This window comes from Oncorhynchus tshawytscha, linkage group LG25 (assembly GCF_018296145.1).
Source record: "Oncorhynchus tshawytscha isolate Ot180627B linkage group LG25, Otsh_v2.0, whole genome shotgun sequence".
Classification (NCBI taxonomy): domain Eukaryota; kingdom Metazoa; phylum Chordata; class Actinopteri; order Salmoniformes; family Salmonidae; genus Oncorhynchus; species Oncorhynchus tshawytscha.
Genome location: NC_056453.1, coordinates 19,916,573 through 19,936,479, shown reverse-complemented (window position 1 = coordinate 19,936,479; position 19,907 = coordinate 19,916,573). Strand labels below are relative to the sequence as shown.

The 19,907-nt window shown below is 42.6% G+C and overlaps 1 protein-coding gene across 5 annotated transcripts in view; it reads right to left on the bottom strand.

Moving 5' to 3' along the window:
• Positions 1 to 19,907, bottom strand: part of abcc3 (ATP-binding cassette, sub-family C (CFTR/MRP), member 3) — a 61,020-nt gene that overhangs the window by 25,584 nt on the left and 15,529 nt on the right. For all 5 annotated transcript variants that reach the window (XR_006079931.1, XM_024387904.2, XM_024387905.2 and 2 more), the window contains exons 2-10: positions 11,372 to 11,548; positions 10,924 to 11,049; positions 9,148 to 9,285; positions 8,349 to 8,474; positions 8,197 to 8,258; positions 7,796 to 7,927; positions 3,013 to 3,252; positions 299 to 476; positions 24 to 185 (exon numbers count right to left, since the gene is read on the bottom strand). Coding sequence is in view for 4 of the 5 variants with exons in the window: in XM_024387904.2 (XP_024243672.1) it covers positions 24 to 185; positions 299 to 476; positions 3,013 to 3,252; positions 7,796 to 7,927; positions 8,197 to 8,258; positions 8,349 to 8,474; positions 9,148 to 9,285; positions 10,924 to 11,049; positions 11,372 to 11,548 (1,341 nt within the window). In the remaining variant the exon portion in view is untranslated. The remainder of the gene's footprint in view (positions 1 to 23; positions 186 to 298; positions 477 to 3,012; positions 3,253 to 7,795; positions 7,928 to 8,196; positions 8,259 to 8,348; positions 8,475 to 9,147; positions 9,286 to 10,923; positions 11,050 to 11,371; positions 11,549 to 19,907) is intronic.

Here is a 19,907-nt window from a genome sequence, read left to right as displayed (position 1 = left end):
CTCCATGGAAAGAATCCACCCACCTGCCACAGGAAGTATAGTGCCAGTATGATCTGAAGTGGGGCGGACCACAGCATGTTGAGAAAGGTGGTGAGATCCATGAAGCGCTGAGCGTCCACTGACATCAGGTTGACTATCTCTCCCACTGTAGATGTACGCTTGGCCGCGTTAGTGATAATCAGAGACTAGGGAGAGAAAGAAAGGACAGAAGAGAAAGACAAAAATACAATTTTCACCACTGTGTGTGTGTGTGTGTGTGTGTGTGTGCGCGTGTGTGCGCGCGCGCGCTTCTGTGTACCTTCCTGTAGATGGCTCCTATGATGGAGGTGCGGAGCCTCATCCCAGTGACGAAGCAGTACTGGAAGTGTTGGTGCAGAATGAGAGTCTGGAGGAAGGCTGCGAAGAACATGAGGAAGGCCAGGGCGTATCCCCACCAGGTGGGAGCTCCCTTCTGCTTTGTGAATGAGATCAATAACCTGGAGGGAGGAGAGAGGAAGATGGGGGGGGCGGAACAGGAGGAGAGAAAAAGATGGGATAGTAAAAACAAAGAAAAAACCTTGAAGGAGTAGGTGTGTCCAAACCTTTGACTGGTACTGTATATATAAAATACATAGATTCTGTAGACTGATGAGTAAAACAAGCACATTAAACATGACATACAGTACCAGTCAAAAATTCACACACACCTACTCATTCAAGGGTTTTTCTTTATTTTTACCATTGTAGAATAATGGTGAAGAAATAAAAACGAATTAAATAACACATATGGAATCATGTAGTAACCAAAAAAAGTGTTAAATCAAAATGTGTGTTATATTTGATATTCTTCAAAGTATGCACCATTTGCATTGAGAGAGTTGCACACTCTTGGCATTGTCCCGACCAGCTTCACCTGGAATGCTTTTCCAATAGTCTTGAAAGAGTTCCCACATATGCAGAGTACTTGTTGGCTGCTTTTCCTTCACTTCACTCTGCAGTCCAACTCATTCCAAACCATCTCAATTGGGTTGAGGTCGGGTGATGGTGGAAGCCAGGTCATCTGATGCAGCACTCAATCACTCTACTTCTTGGTCAAATAGCCCTTACACAGCCTGAAGGTGTGTTGGGTCATTGTCCTGTTGAAAAAGAAAATGATAGTGGGACTAAGCGCAAACCAGATGGGATGCCGTATCGCTGCAGAATGAGGTGGAAGCCATGCTGGTGAAGTGTGCATTGAATTCTAAATAAATTACAGACAGTGTCACCCCCACACCATCACACCTCCTCCATGCTTCACGGTGGGAACCACACATGGAGAGATCATCCGTTCACCTGCTCTGCGTCTCACAAAGACACGCCGGTTGGAAGCAAAAATCAAACATTTGGACTCAACAGACCAAAGGACAGATTTCCACCGGTCTAATGTCCATTGCTTGTGTTTCTTGGCCCAAGCAAGTCTCTTCTTATTGGTGTCCTTTAGTAGTGTTTTCTTTGCAGCAATTTGACCATGAAGGCCTGATTCACACAGTCTCTTCTGAACAGTTGATGTTGAGATGCGTCTGTTACTTGAACTGTGAAGCATTTATTTGGGCTGCAATTTCTGAGGCTGTTAACCCGAATGAACTTATCCTCTACAGTAGAGGTACCAGAGTCTTCCTTTCCTGTGGCGGTCATCATGAGAGATAGTTTCATCGTAGCGCTTGATGGTTTTTGCGACTGCACTTGAAGAAACTTTCTAAGTTCTGGAAATTTTCCGGATTGACTGATCTTCATGTCTTAAAATAATGATGGATTGTCATTTCGCTTTGCTTATTTGAGCTGTTCTTGCCATAATATGGACTTGGTCTTTACCAAATAGATAGGGGGCGGGACAGGAAGAGTTTGTATACCACCCCTACCATGTCACAACACAACTGATTGGCTCAAACACATTAAGGAAAGAAATTTCACAAATGTACTTTTATCAAGGCACACCTGTTAATTGAAATGCATTCCAGGTGACTTCATGAAGCTGGTTGAGAGAATGCCAAGAGTATGCAAAGCTGTCATCAAGGCAAAGGGTGGCTACTTAGATTGTAAAATATTAACACTTTTTGGGTTACTACATTCCATGTGTGTTATTTCATAGTTTTGATGTCTTCACTATTATTCTACAATGTAGAAAATAGTAAAAATAAAGAAAAACCCTTGTAGGCATGCCCAAACTTTTGGCTGTTACTGTAGATGGGTTTATGCTTCACAGAAAGCCTCCCATCATTCAAACACACTTTCATAACAACCTACACAGGGAACACATTTGCACGTCGGCTTTACATCGCAAACAAATAAAACAACTCTTGACTGCCGAGGAGGACCATAAGGACGTAGACCAATCAACATGCAAATAATATTTTTCCTGGAAATAAGAGACCATGACACATGTTCATGTAGGTAAATGTTGTCCTTCCATAAACCACATAGGTGTCCAGGTGAATCCTGTCCAGTGGAAACACTGTGGTAGTGAGAATATTTGTTTAAACATTTGAGTCATTCAGCAGACGCTCTTATACAGAGCGCCTTACAGGAGCAATTAGGGTTAAGTGCCTTGCTCAAGGGCACATCAACAGATTTCAACTAGACAGCTCTGGGTTACTGGCCCAACAGCTTCATCACTAGACTACTAGCCAGCCCATGTTGGTAAAAATAATATATTACATCGGAGCTACTAGAGTGTGCAGCTTTTCCTTTTAAAATACTGTATTTTAACACTCATTAAAAAAGGGGCTTTGATAGCTGCTCAAAGACACACCACAAACAAGAAAAACATTGTCCTGTCACTCTGTAAAGCTACAAGGAAACAAACACCCCACCCCTATGATGGGTCTGATACAGGAAATGCTGCTCCTGTCCTAAATTAGCTTTATATTCTGATCTTTATCTTTACTCAGAACGTTATCTTTATTCAGACCACATTCAGCATGTTCATCTGCATTTGACATATAGACTTGGTAAGGCTTCATAAGGGTTTATAATGCTGCGCAGTGCTCTATTTACTTGAGGAGCTGTGGGTTGACGAAGGTGATGAGGTCCTGTAGGAGTTTAAATGCAGATCCGATGAGGAAGTAGGGTCCAAAGGCCTTGATGAGGGAACGGAGGAAGGAGGGCTTTTGGGGGTCTTTTTGTTTGGACAGCAACACCTCCACCTCCTCAGGACTGCTCTCCCCCCCTACATGGTTGGACTCTCCCGCTGGCGGAGGTTTGGAGAAATGAGCCTGGGTGGACTGGTCCACAGCACTGTGGAGAGAAGGGGTAGAAATAGGTTCCAAGTAGAAGAAACATTCATCACATCCAGTTTCTACCCTTGAACATGAAGTTAACCGATATACTGTATATTTACGCATGATTTTCTCACACAATCGGAATGTGGAGGGGTTGGATTCCAAAAGTCAATGAAACGTAACTCCCTCACACCTCTAAACAGGTTTGAGCAATTACAGGCTTAGGTCTCTTTCATATCATTTTACTGGTTCTTTTGTTCACTGAAGGAAAACCAGACAGAACATGGCAGAGAAACTGAAGAGTAGCGAAAGAGCGAGCGAACATGAGAGCGGGCGAGAGCCAAAGAGAACGCTTGGAACAATGACAAGAGGTTAGAGTTCAGCATTCAGCAGACACTCCCAAGCTGGTGTCAAGTGTGTTTGGACAAGATTTATATTGACATTTTTGTCATTTCCCAGACGCTCTTACAGTTAGTGTATTCACCTTTAGGTAGCTACATTCAACAACCACATCTCACAGTTTTCGAAACTTTCCTCAATAAAGCAGCCTTCTGCAAAGTCAGTGCAGGTAAGAAACAACAATTACAACGGTACTGTGGGGCCCGTGGCTATGTAGCCTGGAAGATATACACTACCGTTCAACAGTTTGGGGTCACTGAGAAATGTCCTTGTTTTTGAAAGAAAAGCTCATTTTTTGTCCATTACAATAACATCAAATTGATCAGAAATACAGTGTAGACATTGTTAATATTGTAAATGACTACTGTAGCTGGAAGGCCAGAATCCCGGAGTCGCCTCTTCACTGTTGATGTTGAGACGGATGTTTTGCAGGTACTATTTAATGAAGCTGCCAGTTGAGGACTTGTGAGGCGCCTGTTTCTCAAACGAGACACTAATGTACTTGTCCTCTTGCTCAGTTGTGCACCGTGGCCTCCCACTCCTCTCTATTCTGGTTAGAACCAGTTTGCGCTGTTCTGTGAAGGGAGTAGAGCACAGCGTTGTACCCGATCTTCAGGTTCTTGCCAATTTCTCACATGGAACAGCCTTCATTTCTCAGAACATGAATAGAAGAAAGGTCTTTGTTTCTGGCCATTTTGAGCCTGTAATCAAACCCACAAATGCTGATGCTCCAGATACTCAACTAGTCTAAAGAAGGCCAGTTTTATTGCTTCTTTAATCAGTACAACATTTTTCAGCTGTGCTAACATAATTGCAAAAGGGTTTTCTAATGATCAATTAGCTTTTTAAAATGATAAACTTGGATTAGCTAACACAACGTGCCATTGAAACACAGGAGTGATGGTTGCTGATAATGGGCCTCTGTACGCCTATGTAGATATTCCATTAAAAATCTGCCGTGTCCAGTTACAATAGTCATTTACAACATTAACAATGTCTACACTGTATTTCTGATCAATTTGATGTTATTTTAATGGACAAAAAATGTGCTTTTCTTTAAAAAACATGGACATTTCTAAGTGACCCCCAAACTTTTGAACAGAAGATATAACTCAGCAATGTTGCTTGCAAGCAAGCATTTCACAATAAACTCTGCACCTGTTGTATTTTGCACATTTTTTTTAACCTTTTATTTTACTAGGCAAGTCAGTTAAGAACAAATTCTCATATACAATGACGGCCTAGCCCCGGCCAAATCCTTACCCGGACAACGCTGGGACAATTGTGCACCGCCCTATGTGGGGTTTTGATTTGGTGTTGAAACCACACAGTGAATATCAGAGATAAAAGCTTTGGGAGAGTGAAGTTTCACATTCCATTTAGATGGCTTGTGTGTTTAGATTTTAGTTCTGGAGTGCCCTGTACTTTCCAGTTATGGGCCCAACAGAGAATAAACATTTTGCCGTTTCCAGCTACAATAGTCATTTACAACATTAACAATGTCTATACTGTATTTCTGATCAATTTGATGTTATTTAAAAATCGACAATTAAAAAAAAAAACTTCTCTCTAAAACAAGGAAATTACTAGTGACCCCAAACTTTTGAACGGTAGTGTATGTCCAGTTTAATAAGCTGAAGCAGAAAGCAGTTTCAGCTAATAGTTTTTTGCTCTCGAAAGCTTGTTTGACAAGCTTAAGCAGAGTTTTTTTTTGTGGCAGCCACCTGCTTTGATAAGTTAAAGCAGACATTTTCAAAGAGAAACTTTATATAAATCCCATCAATTATTAATATCGTAGGATTGGGATGAATTATAAAAATGGTTGTCTCTTATCAGAGAAAAAGCAGGTACTCTGTTCAAGGCAGAAAGCAGGCTTAATATGGCTATCAGCAAGGCTATGCCAGCCAAATTTTCACTCCACTGCTTTCCAGTCACATTCCAGTTTTTTTTAATTCACTGCAGCAGCCTGTTGGAATTCTCTGTATGATGTAAACACATCATGTATTATGTAAACACATCAAAACACACAATGTTTCATCTGTGTGTTTTGTAACGATTTCTCTCCAACTCATCTTACTATTTCTGTCTTTGATACTAGCATGTTTGCTTTACTACTGAGTTTTCCACCCAAGATCAGAGATGCAGAGACACTGACTCAACATATTAAATGCTCAAAAAGATGCTGCACAATCCAGTGGTTACTATGCTAACACGTTTTTTTTTTAAACAGATATGAGCGATACTGGCTGGCGCCACATGAAAAACACACGTCATCTTTCTCACACATACATGCACGTGTACAAACACAAGCGTGCACACTCAGATCCCATAAAGACAACCACCCCCCTCAGCTCTCCACAGTCCTGGGAAAGATGTGAAAGGGCAAACTACTGTTGACTTAGGCGGTGTCATTTGGCTGTGTAACCTTAAACAAGGGAAACCATTCTCTACACAGTCGTACTGCTGGGTCAATGTTGTTGTAACAAGTAAAATAAGGAAATAAGGGTACTGATTTTCAAACTGTGAAAAAATGTATTATAACAAAAAAAGTTGTGAAAACATTGGAAGCCTTTGAGATAAGAAGCACCAAATAGAATATGTCCATTACAGGAAAGATTAAAGGAAATGTGGATGCTGGTCTCAAATCTAAATTTCTTAGAAATACACACCGAACAAAAATATAAAACGCAACATGTGAAGTGTTAATGAGCTGAAATAAAAGATCCCCAGAAATGCTTTCGCTAAAATGTTGTAAACACATTTGTTTACATCTGTGTTAGTGAGCATTTCTCATTTTCCAAGATAATCCATCCACCTGACAGGTGTGGAATATCAAGAAGTTGATTAAACAGCATGATCATTACACAGGCATATCCCAAATTACCCACTGTTTTTTTTGGTCATTTCTCTTGTCTAAAATTGTTAAGTTGGCAGGGGATGGAGTGTTAACTTGATTTAGCACCTCTAGTGTCTGCATCTTCTTAGGGAATGCAAAAGGTTACTGATGTTTTTCGATGTTCTAAGTTCATTAAAATTGGTGTTAGATTTAATTGACGATATGGAACTGAAAAGGAGGTCATAAAATATATGCACCTTGTGCTGGGGACAATACAAAGCCACTCTAAAATGTGCAGTTTTAGACCAGCCACCCAAACAGCTGATGACACAGAGGTTGCACAACCAAAGAATTTCTGCACAAACTGTCAGAAACCGTTTCAGGGAAGCTCATCTGCGTGCTCGTCATCCTCACCAGGGTCTTGACCTGACTGCAGTTCAGCGTCGTAACAGCCTTCAGTGGGCAAATGCTCACCTTCAATGGCCACTGGCACACTGTAGAAGTGTGATCTTTACAGATGAATCTCGGTTTCAACTGTACCAGGTAGATGGTGTTGTGTAGGCGAGCGGTGTGCTGATGTCAACGTTGTAAACAGAGTGCCCTTTGATGGCGGTGGGGTTATGGTATGGGCAGGTATAAGCTATGGACAACGAACACAACTGTATTTTATCAATGGCAATTGGAATGCACGGTGATACCGTGACAAGATCCTGTTTGTCGTGCCCTTTCTCCGCCGCCATCACCGGTTTCAGCATGATAATGCACGGCCCCATGTTGCAAGGATCTGTACACAATTCCTAGAAGCTGAAAATGTGCCAGTTCTTCCATGGCCTGCATTCCCACCAGACATGTCACCCATTGAGAATGTTTAGGATGCTCTGAATCGACGTGTACGGCAGCGTGTTCCAGTTCCGCCAATATCCATCAGATTCGCAGAGCCATTGAAGAGGACTGGACAACATTCCACAACCAACAGCCTGATAAACTCTATGCCAAGGTGATGTGTCGATCTGCACGAGGCAAATTGTGGTCACACAAGATACTGACTGGTTTTTTGATCCACGCCCCTACCTTTAAAAAAAAAGGTATCTGTGACCAATAGATGCATATCTGTTTTCCCAGTCATGTGAAATCCATAGATTAGGGCTTAATTGATTTATTTCAATTGACAGATTTCCTTATATGAACTGTAACTCAGTACAAACGTTGAAATCTTCACATGTTGCGTTTATATTTGTGTTCAGTATAATAATAGTTGTTCAGTTTCCTATTCTACCCCCCCCACCCTCTTTTGCTCCCTCCCTCCATCTCCGTCCCTCCCTACCTGTGAGCCTTGGCCTGCTCCACCTCCCACTCCCGCAGTAGCTTGGGGACGACCACCTCTGAGCTGTCCCTCTTGTTCAGTGACCACAGGTCTTTGGCTTCCAGAGGGTTCTTATAGCCCTTGATGGCCATGCTGGGACAGAGAGGGACACAACACATTAGTGGAACTTCATGAAGTGCAAGATCCTGGAAAAGAATTGATCCGTGTCCAGGAAACCAGGGCACAGAGAGAAGACTTGTTTGCGGTTCCATTGATTATTGATCAAATGTACTGATTACTTGTGGGAATAACATTATTGAACATGAAATAGCTACAAGCCATAGAAATGTACAGGATAAGTCAATCCTGCACCAAGGTATAATTGTTGTACAGTATGTGTTGTATGGGGGAAATCATGTTACCTAGTGAACCACCAGAAGGTCATAGTGGAGAGGAAACCAGCAGTTGATTGAGGACAAGGATTCTGAGGAGAAAGAGTAAGAAGAGGTCACTGTCTGTCTGTGTGTCTGGTTGACTCACAGGGTCTGGGTGTCTGTGTGTCTGGTTGACTCACGGGGTCTGTGTCTATGTTGGAGAAAAGTGGAGGTTTCTCATTGAAGCAAGAGAGGATAAGCTCGGCTGCGATCAGGCTGAAGTAGAAATAGAATGTGGTGAAACGCAACTTGTCTGAAATCTCACTCTGAAACAAGAACAGAGAAAGATATTTTGTTATGAAAGCCATTTCTTAAGGAGTCTGACAGACAATGCACTAACTGTCCTAGTCTCCTAAAATGCTCTCTTACATATCGATGATCAGTCCCCCCAAACCCTGCTGAGCTAAAAACAACTAAGTCATCCAAAATCATTCCTTTGTCTCCCTGACCACAAGCCATTTAAATAAAATATATAAAACACAACTAGGGGCTAATTGTTAGGATCAATGGGATTGTAAATAACCAGAGCAGACCACAGGACTGATGTTGGCATGGTTTGACCTGGCTTGGCCCCAGTGTAGCTCTGGCTAGCTGTTAGGGCATTTTATTATGTTAAGAGTATTAGACAGCCCTCAGTAGGATAGGTTAGATAAGACGGCTAAGGCCCTGCAGGTCGCTAGGACAACAGACCTACTATTTCTCCTGTCTCTCACTCTCTTCACCCAACCTGGGCCCTGCCTAACCCCCAAAACAACCAACCGTAAGTTCTTTAGCCAGGGAAGGAGAGGGAGGGAAGGAGGAGGAAGAGGGGAGTGGTAACCATGTTTTGAGAGAGGGAAAAGAAGGAGAGAGCTGAGGGAGATAGAGACATCTATACATTTTAAACATCTCCTTCACCTCCGCCTATACAGTACACATTAGGGGAAACCCTGATCTCACCTGATATTTGGCCTGTAGGATCTTGGAGCGGAAAGGCACTATGGCACACAGCACTGACAGGAACCAGAATATAAATAGAATCCCTGAAGACTGGACCCCCCTCAACCTCTCAAACTGTATCAGAAACAAAGCTAGCAGCTGAGAAAGAGAGGAGGGAAAAAGGGAGGGTGGGGGAGCGAGGCGTTAAAGTGATCACGATTTAGATAAGCACAGAAACACACAGGGCATGTAAAGGTGAACATGCATGTCAGCTCTACTCTCTCACTCATGCATAGGGCACGAGAGAGAGAGAAATGTGAGAAGAAAAAACAACAACTTGTGAACCAGCATAGCAACTGCCTGTGAATAACAGCATGTTCACTAGGCTTATTCTACACCTCAGAGCGTGCAACATACAGTAAAGGTTAATGGAATACAATGACAATCTAATCATCTACAAACACAACAATCAGGCTGGTCTCATAGACTAGACGTAACATAGTAAACAAAAATCTGGGACACTCAACTTAGTATATGTTACCTTTGGTATGGTTACATAACAGGGAAGGTTACTTAAGGCAAAAACGGTGGTTGGTCGTTATGGATGGATGAGCGTATAACACGAATGTCTAGCAACCCAAAGGTTGCATGTTCGAATCTCATCACGGACAACTTTAGCTGATTAGCAAATACTACTAACTTTTTTATCTACTTTACAACTACTTAGCATTTTAGCTTCCCCTTCTCAATAACCCTTTAACATAACTCCTAACCTTAACCCCAACTTAGCTAATGTTAGCCACCTAGCTAACATTAGCATTCGCCACCTAGCAACCTAGCTAATGCTAGCTACAACAAATTAGAATTTGTAACATATCATACATTGCAAATTTGTAACATACTGTCTTAATTGCAATTCGTAACATATCATACGAATTGGGACCGTGCTTCCACCCATCCAGTACATCTACTCGAAACGTGGTCGTCACGGAGGCTGTGCTTCCATCCATCCGGAACATTATACAAAATGGTGCCTGAGGAAGGCACGCAGCATCATCAAGGATCCCACACAACCCAGCCACAAGCTGTTCTCTCCCTTACCGTCTAGCAGACGGAATCAGAGCATGAGGTCTGATAGAAACTGTCTCTGAGACTTTTGGTATCTACAAGCCATCAGAGAGTTGAACTGGACTGACCACCTGCTCTGATTCTCTTCACCTTAGCACACATTACAACTACTGCTACCAGACTCTTATTATACTGCTCAAGTTAAACACTTGCTCTCCATCCCCCCTTCCCCCAAACACATGTATATATTTTACTATAAATTGTGCCTTCCTGTATTACATTTATACTAAAATTGTTAATCTATTCTACTGCCATTCACTTCATGTTCATATTCTTGTTTTTAACTATTTCTTATGGTTGTTGCATTGTCGGGAAGGAACCTGCAAGTAAGCATTTCATTGGACAATGTATACCATTCGTATCCCGCATGACTAATAAAACTTGAATTGTAAATCTTATCATACAAAATGGATGATGGACATCCACAAATTAATGCATACATTACTAATTTGAGTGTCCTAGATTTCCGGTTACTATGTTACGTCTACCCCTGAGTTCAGGTTGCAACAATACATACATGATTGATTGACAAGTTATGGATTCAAAATACTGGTCACTAAGCAACAAGACCCCAAAAATAAGATATTTTTAGGAAGTGAGTTGAACACTGTACTGTATGACTGTACTGCATGTTTACAACGCCACGCCCTGTTGGTTGTGTACAAGTACCATCGTCATGCCGACCACCAGTGGAGTGACGAAGTAGATGGGTGGCTTTGAGTCCCCCTGCTGCAGCTCATGGAAGGTGCCGAAAAGATCTGTCCAACACACAATCCACAACACCAACCCAAAGACCTAGAGGAGGAAAGGGGAGGGGCGAGAAAGAGAGAAAGAAATAAACCCAAAACTGAGCAGGAGTAATTTGATCAAAACCCATCTAAACCAGCTTGAATGTCTGGTACGTTTCCCAGTACTGGTCATTAGCCTGTCTAATAAACATTTCCACTATTCCCCTATCGTGCATCAACTAACTAATCTAATAAGGGCCACGAAACAGGGCATGAATCTCAGGCAACAAACAGTATTGCATCGAGAGAGAGACGGAGAGAGAGACAACTGGACAGACGGCGTATGCATGTCCGCATACAGCAGCCCAGTACGTGGTGTGGTCCCTCACCGTTTTCACTCTGTTAAGGATGGACATCATGATATAACCCTTGTTGTTCCTCTGGAGGTAGAAGAGGTAGGGAGGGCAAGCAAGCCACAGGTACACACAAGGCAGCCATGACAGCACTGACAGCTGGAAACATTCCGGCAGGTCTGGACTGTCCGTGTGGAGCGTCTGATTGGCTACCTAGAATCAAATAAAAGATGGAGACCAATGGGTTGAGACCAATACACTTTAAATATCAAATCATCAAACACATATCCAGTGGGGCCTATCTGAAATTGCACCCTATAGTCCCTGTGCAGTGCTTTACTTTTGGACAGAACCCATGACATCAATATGGCCCAAAGTGGTGTCCTATATAGGCCTAGGGAATAGTGTGTCATTATGAACATACTCAGGTCTAGTGTTTGTTCTCACAGAACACCAGTAGTGTATATAAATTAGTACTGAACATTAGCAGTAGTCAAGCCACTTGCTCCTGTCTGACCCCAGGTCATTTGGGGCTGTCTAGCTGTGTGGAATGTCGCATGACATCAGCTGGCTTAGGGGCCGAGAGGGAGACACGCACAGCATAGGTTGTTGCTGTACTTAGCCTAGTTACGTAGAAGGGACAGTGTTCATACTGTAAACTTCCAATGAAAATGTAGAGGAGAAAACCACAGCTTGGGGGATGAGTTGAATCACAGACACTAAGAACTGAGTAGTGAAACTCAAGAGAGTGGGAAGCATCTTGTGATACAGAAACAAACTGCACTACTCTCAAACATCATATTTCATAATAAACATAATTACATTTTTAAAGCACTTCATTATACAAGAATAATCTCAAAGTGCATTAAAGATGAAATAGAAATTTTTTAAATACACTGCGTATACAAAATATTAAGAACACCTGCGCCGGAGAGGGCGGCAGACGTTTTACGTGTCCCCAACCGATTGTGTTTTTTGTTTGTTTATTTGCGTTGTTTGTAACTTTTTTCCCACTTATTTTGTACATAATGTTGCCGCTACCGTCTGTTATGACCAAAAATAACTTCTGGACATAGGGCCTGCGATTACTCACCACGGACTGGCAGAATCCTTTCCCCCCCCCTTTAACGAGTCTGACGAGCCCGACACGAACGATATATTGCTTATCTGGAACAGGCCCAGATCCCTGTGATTTGCGTGAAGAGGAGGTGGAGAAAAAGGGGCCAGAGGGCAGGCTGCATTCTGAGAATTCGTATGCGATCGAATTAACCCCCACTTCCTTCCATTCTGGTAGCAAACGTGCAATCTTTGGAGAATAAATCGATGACCTACGCGGAAGATTAAATACTAACGGGACATTCAAAACTGTAATATCTTATCCTTCACAGAGTCGTGGCTGAATGACGACACTATCAACATACAGCTGGCTGGTTATACACTGCACCGGCAGGACAGAACAGCGGAGTCTGGGAAGGGAAGACAAGGGGAGGCGGACTATGTATTTTTATAAATAACAGCTGGTGCACGATATCTAAGGATGTTTCGAGCTATTGCTTGCCTGAGGTAGAGTATCTCATGATAAAATGTAGACCACACAATCTACCTAGAGAGTTTCAGTATTTTTCATAGCTGTTTTACGTACCACCACAGTCAGAGGCTGGCACTAAGACAGCATTGAATGAGCTGTATTTTGCCATAAGCAAACAAGAAAATGCTCATCCAGAGGCGGCGCTCCTAGTAGATGGGGACTGTAATGCAGGGAAACTTAAATCCACATTTCTATCAACATATATATCTATCAACAGAGAAAACTCTGGATCACATTTACTCCACACACAGCTCTCCCTTGCCCTCTATTTGGCAACTATGACCATAATTCTATCCTCCTGATTCCTGCTTACAAGCAAAAATTAAAGCAGGAAGCACCAGTGACTAGATCAATAAAAAAATGATCAGATGAAGCAGATGCTACAGGACTGTTTTGCTATCACCGATTGGAATATGTTCCGGGATTCCTCCGAAACCATTGAAGTACACATCAGTCATTGGCTTCATTCATAAGTGCATTGATAACATCTTCCCCACAGTGACAATACGTACATACCCCAACCAGAAGCCATGGATTACAGGCAACATCCGCACTGAGCTAAAGGCTAGAGCTGCCGCTTTCAAGGAGCGAGACTCGGAAGCTTATAAGAAATCCTGCTATGCCAGCTGACGAACCATGAAACAGGCAAAGCATCAATACAGGACTAAAATCGAATCGTACTACGCGGGCTCTGACGCTCATCAGATGTGGCAGTGCTTGCAAACCATTAGACTACAAAAGGGAAGCACAGCCGAGAGCTGCCCAGTGACACGAGCCTGCCAGACGAGCTAAACTACTTCTATGCTCGCTTCGAGGCAAATAACACTGAAACATGCATGAGAGTACCAGCTGTTCCGGAAGACTGTGATCATGCTCTCCGCAGCCAATGTGAGTAAGACTTTGAAAGGCTGGCCATGGCTCACATTAACACCATTATCCCAGAAACCCTAGACCCACTCAAATTTGCATACCGCCCAAACAGATCCACAGATGACGCAATCTCTATTACACGCCACACTGCCCTTTCCCACCTGGACAAAAGGAGCACCTATGTGAGAATGCTATTCATTGACTACAACTCAGCGTTCAACACCATAGTGCTATCAAAGCCCATCAATAAGCTAAGGACCCTGGGACTAAACACTTCCCTCTGCAACTGGATCCTGGACTTCCCAATGGGCCATCCCCAGGTGGTAAGGGTAGGGAACAACACATCCACCATGCTGATCCTCAACACAGGATCAACTCAGTCCCCTCCTGTACTCCCTGGTCACTCATGACTACAAGGCCAGGCACAAGTCCAACTCCATTAAGTTGCCGATGACACAACAGTGGTAGGCCTGATCACCGACAATGACGAGACAGCCTATTAGGGAGGAGGTCAGATAACAACCTCTTCCTCAACATGATCAAGACAAAGAAGATGACTGTGGACTAAAGGAAAAAGAGGACAGAGCACACCCCTATTCTCATCGACGGGGCTACAGTGGAGCAGGTTGAGAGCTTCAAGTTCCTTGGTGTCCACATCACCAACATGGTCCAAGCACACCAAGACAGTCGTGAAGAGGGCATGACAAAACCTATTCCCCCTAAGGAGACTGAAAAGATTTAGCATGGGTCCTCAGATCCTCAAAAGGTTCTACAGCTGCCCCATTGAGAGCATAAAAATTGTCAGACTCCAGCCACCCTAGTCATAGATTGTTCTCTCCGATACTGCACGGCAAGCAGTACCGGAGCGACAAGTCTAGGTCCATGAGGCTTATAAACAGCTTCTACCCCCAAGCCATAAGACTTCTGAACACCTAATCAAATGGCTACCCAGACTATTTGCATTGCCTCCTGTTTTACACCACTGCTACTCTCTGTTATCATCTATGCATCGTCACTTTAATAACTCTACCTACATGTACATATTACCTCAACTAACCGGTGCCCCTGCACATAGACTCTATACCAGTACCCCTCTGTATATAGTCTCGCTATTGTTATTTTACTGCTGCTCTTTAACTACTTGTTACTTTTTTTTCTTATCCATATTTTATTTTAACTGCATTGTTGGTTTGGGGCTCGTACGTAAGCATTTCACCAAGGTCTACACCTGTTGTATTCGGTGCATGTGACTAATACATGTTATTTGATCTTTCCATGACATAGCTTTCACCTGGTCAGTCTGATCCCTTATTGATGTCACTTGTTAAATCCACTTCAGTCAATGTAGATTAAGGGGAGGAGACAGGTTAAAGAATGATTTTTAAACAATGACACAATTGAGACATGGATTGTGTATGTGTGCCATTCAGAGGCTGAAATGGGCAAGACAAAATATTTAAGTGCCTTAGAACGGGGTATGATAGTAGGTGCCAGGCGCACCGGTCTGTGTCAAGAGTTTGTGTGTATCAAGAATGGTCCACCACCCAAAAGGCCATCCAGCCAACTTGACACAACGGTGGGAAGCATTGGAATCAACATGGACCAGCATCCCTGTGGAACGCATTCAACACCTTATAGAGTCCATATCCCAATGAATTGAGGCTGTTCGGAGGGGGGAAAGGGGGGGGGGTGCAACTCATTATTAGGAAGGTGTTCCTAATGTTTGGTATACTCCGTGTATATACCATTTAGCATATATTTATAGCTTATGGTCATAGCTTTATTGATGTAGAATAGAGAAAACTAAGTTAAAGGTCCAATGCGGCTCAATATCAAAATAGCTTCTTAGCAAAGAGCCATTTCTCAAGCAAGAATTTGATAGGACTGTCGGAGTGGTCTGAGTAGGAGGGGAGAACTGAAAACTAGCTGTTATTGGCAGAGAGGTCTGGAACTCTTTCTTATTGGTGTATTAACTAATTTACCGCCTGATGTTACCAGGCAGACCAAAACGCCATCCCACCAAAACAGACTGAAAAGACTGGCTGAAATTACAAATAGCTCTTACACTGAAATGGCATTGTCATTTTAACAATATAATTCCAACCTCATACAGTAGTGTGGAAATATATACAAAACACAGGACCATCTCATTTATGACTGCACTGGAGCTTTCATTTAGCCAGCCAGTGAGACTGGACAGGAAGGCAGGGACTCCTAATGTAGAGAAATGACTGCTAGTTACATGTCTGTTAGGTCATACTTCTTTTAAATCATTATAGGGCTCAAAAGAGAATATATAATATTCCAGGTTAGCATATGTACAGTACGCAAATAAGGTTATTTCCCAGTAAAGTTACCGGACCCGGTAAGTCATCATACTCATAAACAGACATTAGCTGTTGTAACTCCTAATGACAGCTGCTATGACAGTCTAATGACAGTTAGTGCCATGTAGGCATTATAGCACTAACACAACTAAAGTGCTACCAGTTTTGTGAGGCCCGATAACAATCCCAAAAGCCAGTGAGCGTATCTATGGAAGTATTTACCATGAATAGCTAAAGGATGCAGCCATATCTCAATGGCATGAGAGGAAAGCATATCGTATCAAACGTCATATCGGCTGTGTGGCAGGCAGCCAGTAGTGAATGTGCTTTTAAGGACCGGACCAGGCAGTGGTGGAACAGAGTAGAAGAGGCCCAACCCCAGATACTTGGCTAGATAAACACAGCTGCCCATGTTTCTGCCTGTCGGCACCCATCAGGGGAGTATGTGTGGATGTGTGTGCATGCCGTGTGTCTGTATGATGTGGGGGGGAACACTGACTCCCATCTGTCAGTTTCCATTTCTGCAATGTACGTGCATAAACATCCCAGGTGTCCTCCTAATAGTCTTCAGAACAACATGGAGAATGTGAGACCACAGCTATACAGCTACATTTATAAAAATGTGTGAATATGATAAGCTAGACATAATTTATTTGTACATATTCACATTGCCAAACTTGATTAAGGTTCAATTTGTTCAGATGCCCTTTTAAAGCCAAAGAACTCACATACAGTTAGACACATGAACCATACCATTCCTTCCAATTAAACCAGTATAAATCAGTTGACAACAACAGAGGTGGCACTTTGGTCTTCAGTAGGCCTATAGTTATACATAGAATGACTGTCCTTTACATTTGGCCCATCTGCTTAATGGCCAGGATGAAAGAGCAGAGCATCATGACTGAATCATATTAGTGTGACAGGACACAGGAATACACAGTATGGTTGTGTAAATCAAAAAGGGACTGAACTCAATGAAGTGTGACTAAATAAAGTGAAGGTTTGCCCCCTAGCCTGGCTAACAACCCAAACTCTGTATAACCAGGTTACTAGTTTTCCATTGTACCACGTGGTATGTTGCATCAGGCTAGGCGCCTCCCCAGTGTGGTCATTATTTAGCTGCATCACTACAGTGGCTCAAATAAATATGACACTAGGGAACAGTCACACACCCTGAGCATTAGAAAACAAAAAGACGCATCGACTTTGCTCTCAGCGAGTCACAAAGCATGGCCTTCGCCTTTCCACTCTACGTGATGAGAACAATGCCCAGGTCTGTGGGTAGGTTGTGGTGTGTAGAGTAGAAGCTATGGTTGGATGGTAGGTTGTGGTGTGTAGAGTAGAAGCTACGGTTGGATGGTAGGTTGTGGTGTGTAGAGTAGAAGCTACGATTGGATGGTAGGTTGTGGTGTGTAGAGTAGAAGCTACGATTGGATGGTAGGTTGTGGTGTGTAGAGTAGAAGCTACAATTGGATGGTAGATTGTGGTGTGTAGAGTAGAAGCTACGATTGGATGGTAGGTTGCGGTGTGTAGAGTAGAAGCTACGATTGGATGGTAGGTTGCGGTGTGTAGCGTAGAAGCTATGATTGGATGGTAGGTTGCGGTGTGTAGCATAGAAGCTAGGATTGGATGGTAGGTTGCGGTGTGTAGCGTAGAAGCTATGATTGGATGGTAGGTTGTGGTGTGTAGAGTAGAAGCTATGATTGGATGGTAGGTTGTGGTGTGTAGAGTAGAAGCTAGGATTGGATGGTAGGTTGCGGTGTGTAACTGGCTGGTCCGTGTGTGATACACACCAGCCATTCCTTTCTGTAGAGTCTGCCTGTCTCATCAACCTTCAGTACAGATGGCGGATGGTTAGCAGCACTAGTCAGTATTTACTGTATGTTTTGCATCTAATATCAGGCCTGCTGGGTTGTGTTAACCAGTCTGAGGGAGGTAGCTAGCAGCCATCGCTCTGCTAATGACTTTAGCGTCCCTGTCCAGGAGAACAAATATTACATTATGGGGGTGATACTGAATTATGTAAATAAATAGCTGTTTGTCCAAGGAAGGTCACCTTTCTTTGATGCCAGTGACGAGGCTGATTTGAGAACGAATGCAAATGTTTGGCCGGTCATTATTACTCACTTTATCATTGGGACCATTTCTGGAATCAAACTCTTTACATTTTTGTGTAGTAATTAACATTAATAGTCCATTGACATCAACACATCACAATGTCAAGAGTTATAGCTTGGCAGTGTCATGGTGAGTCTATAAGCTAGCTTCTTTTCTCCCATCCCCCTCCAGTGAAATTAATGTATGGAACACCCTCTGTGAGCATGATTGATAACTTTGCATTGCAAAGGCAGTGTATGCAAATAAATCATGGGCTGACAAGTAAAGCAAAGGAGATAGGGAGGAAAAAAGGGTAGCGGTTAGCATTGCTTTTTATGGAGCATGAGTCTCATCTCCCAAATGGCTAGAATGGGCGGAAACAGATAAGAGTAGTATGCAGTCACTCTGGACAAGAGAATCTGCTAAATATCTCAAACGTGAGAGAGATGGGGAAAATAATCCTGCAGCAACAGCAAATGTGAAAGATTATGTGGATTATTTAAGTGATAATGCCAGAGAAGCCGCTGTTTGGAGGATATTGGCACAGGTGTTATTAGGCCCGAGCTGAAGTCGAGGGCCAGTAAACCATGCCAATATATCCTCCAAACACCGGCTTTGAGGGCATTATCACTTTTATACAACGGGTTACCAACATATTCAAATAATGGTTGACATATTTTCATTAAAAACATTATTTTGATGAATTTATTCATACCATTTCTTCCTTCCACAAGATATAGTCCCGACACAAATCTAGGTTTGGTACCCAAGCTGGCTGGTCGTTCATGCTATCTGTTGCCAGAGACACGACCCAGTCGTTCAGTCTTTTTGTTCTGTATCTATGGACGCGACCCAGTCATTTGTCATAGACACCGGCTGGAATGTGGTTTTAACCAATCAGCATTCAGGATTAGACCCACTCGTTGTATAAAATTACATTTGCATTGTAAGGATCAATAAATGTTTTATTAGTGCAAATCAAGTCTGACTTTGTTAAGTAACTGTCCAGTGTTGCCAGATTTCTATGAAATATGACCTATAATTTACCCATGAGTGTAATAGTTTTCTTTCCATTGAATTAAAAAAAAAAGTTCAATCAAGTACAGGCTTAACTGAATGACAGAGACAGAATGCAATTTTACTGAATAGTTTGGGGAAGGCCTCGTCTCCAAGATGCTGATGACAGATTTGCCCCCCCTCTTCTGTGTGGAATGGTGTTGGCGTACCCCAACAACAGAATGGTGTGGGCATATACCGTGGGAGGGGGGGGGTTCTATTTATGTTTTGGCCACAAATATGAGTATAGAATGAGTCAACAGCATTATTTTGGTATGAATTAACCAAATATGAACTTTTGAAGTGAGATTTTGACTGGACAGTTACTTTAAAACTTTAGAAGACTTTGAACCTCAAATACACTACAATTTGCATTTAATGCTGTGCAGGAAAATTCTCTGTGACAACAGAGTGATCAAATTAAGATGTTATATTTGTAGTTCATTTGTCCCCAACAGGTTAATCGTGTCATGGGATGATGAATAGAGATACAGTAGACTAGTACTAGAAAGGAAGGAATATATGAATGAGTATTCTGTTCTCTCTTGGGCCCATGACTGGAAAGTACAGGGCATTCCAGAACTAATGGATTTCAACTTTAAAATCTAAACACACAAGCCATCTAAATGGA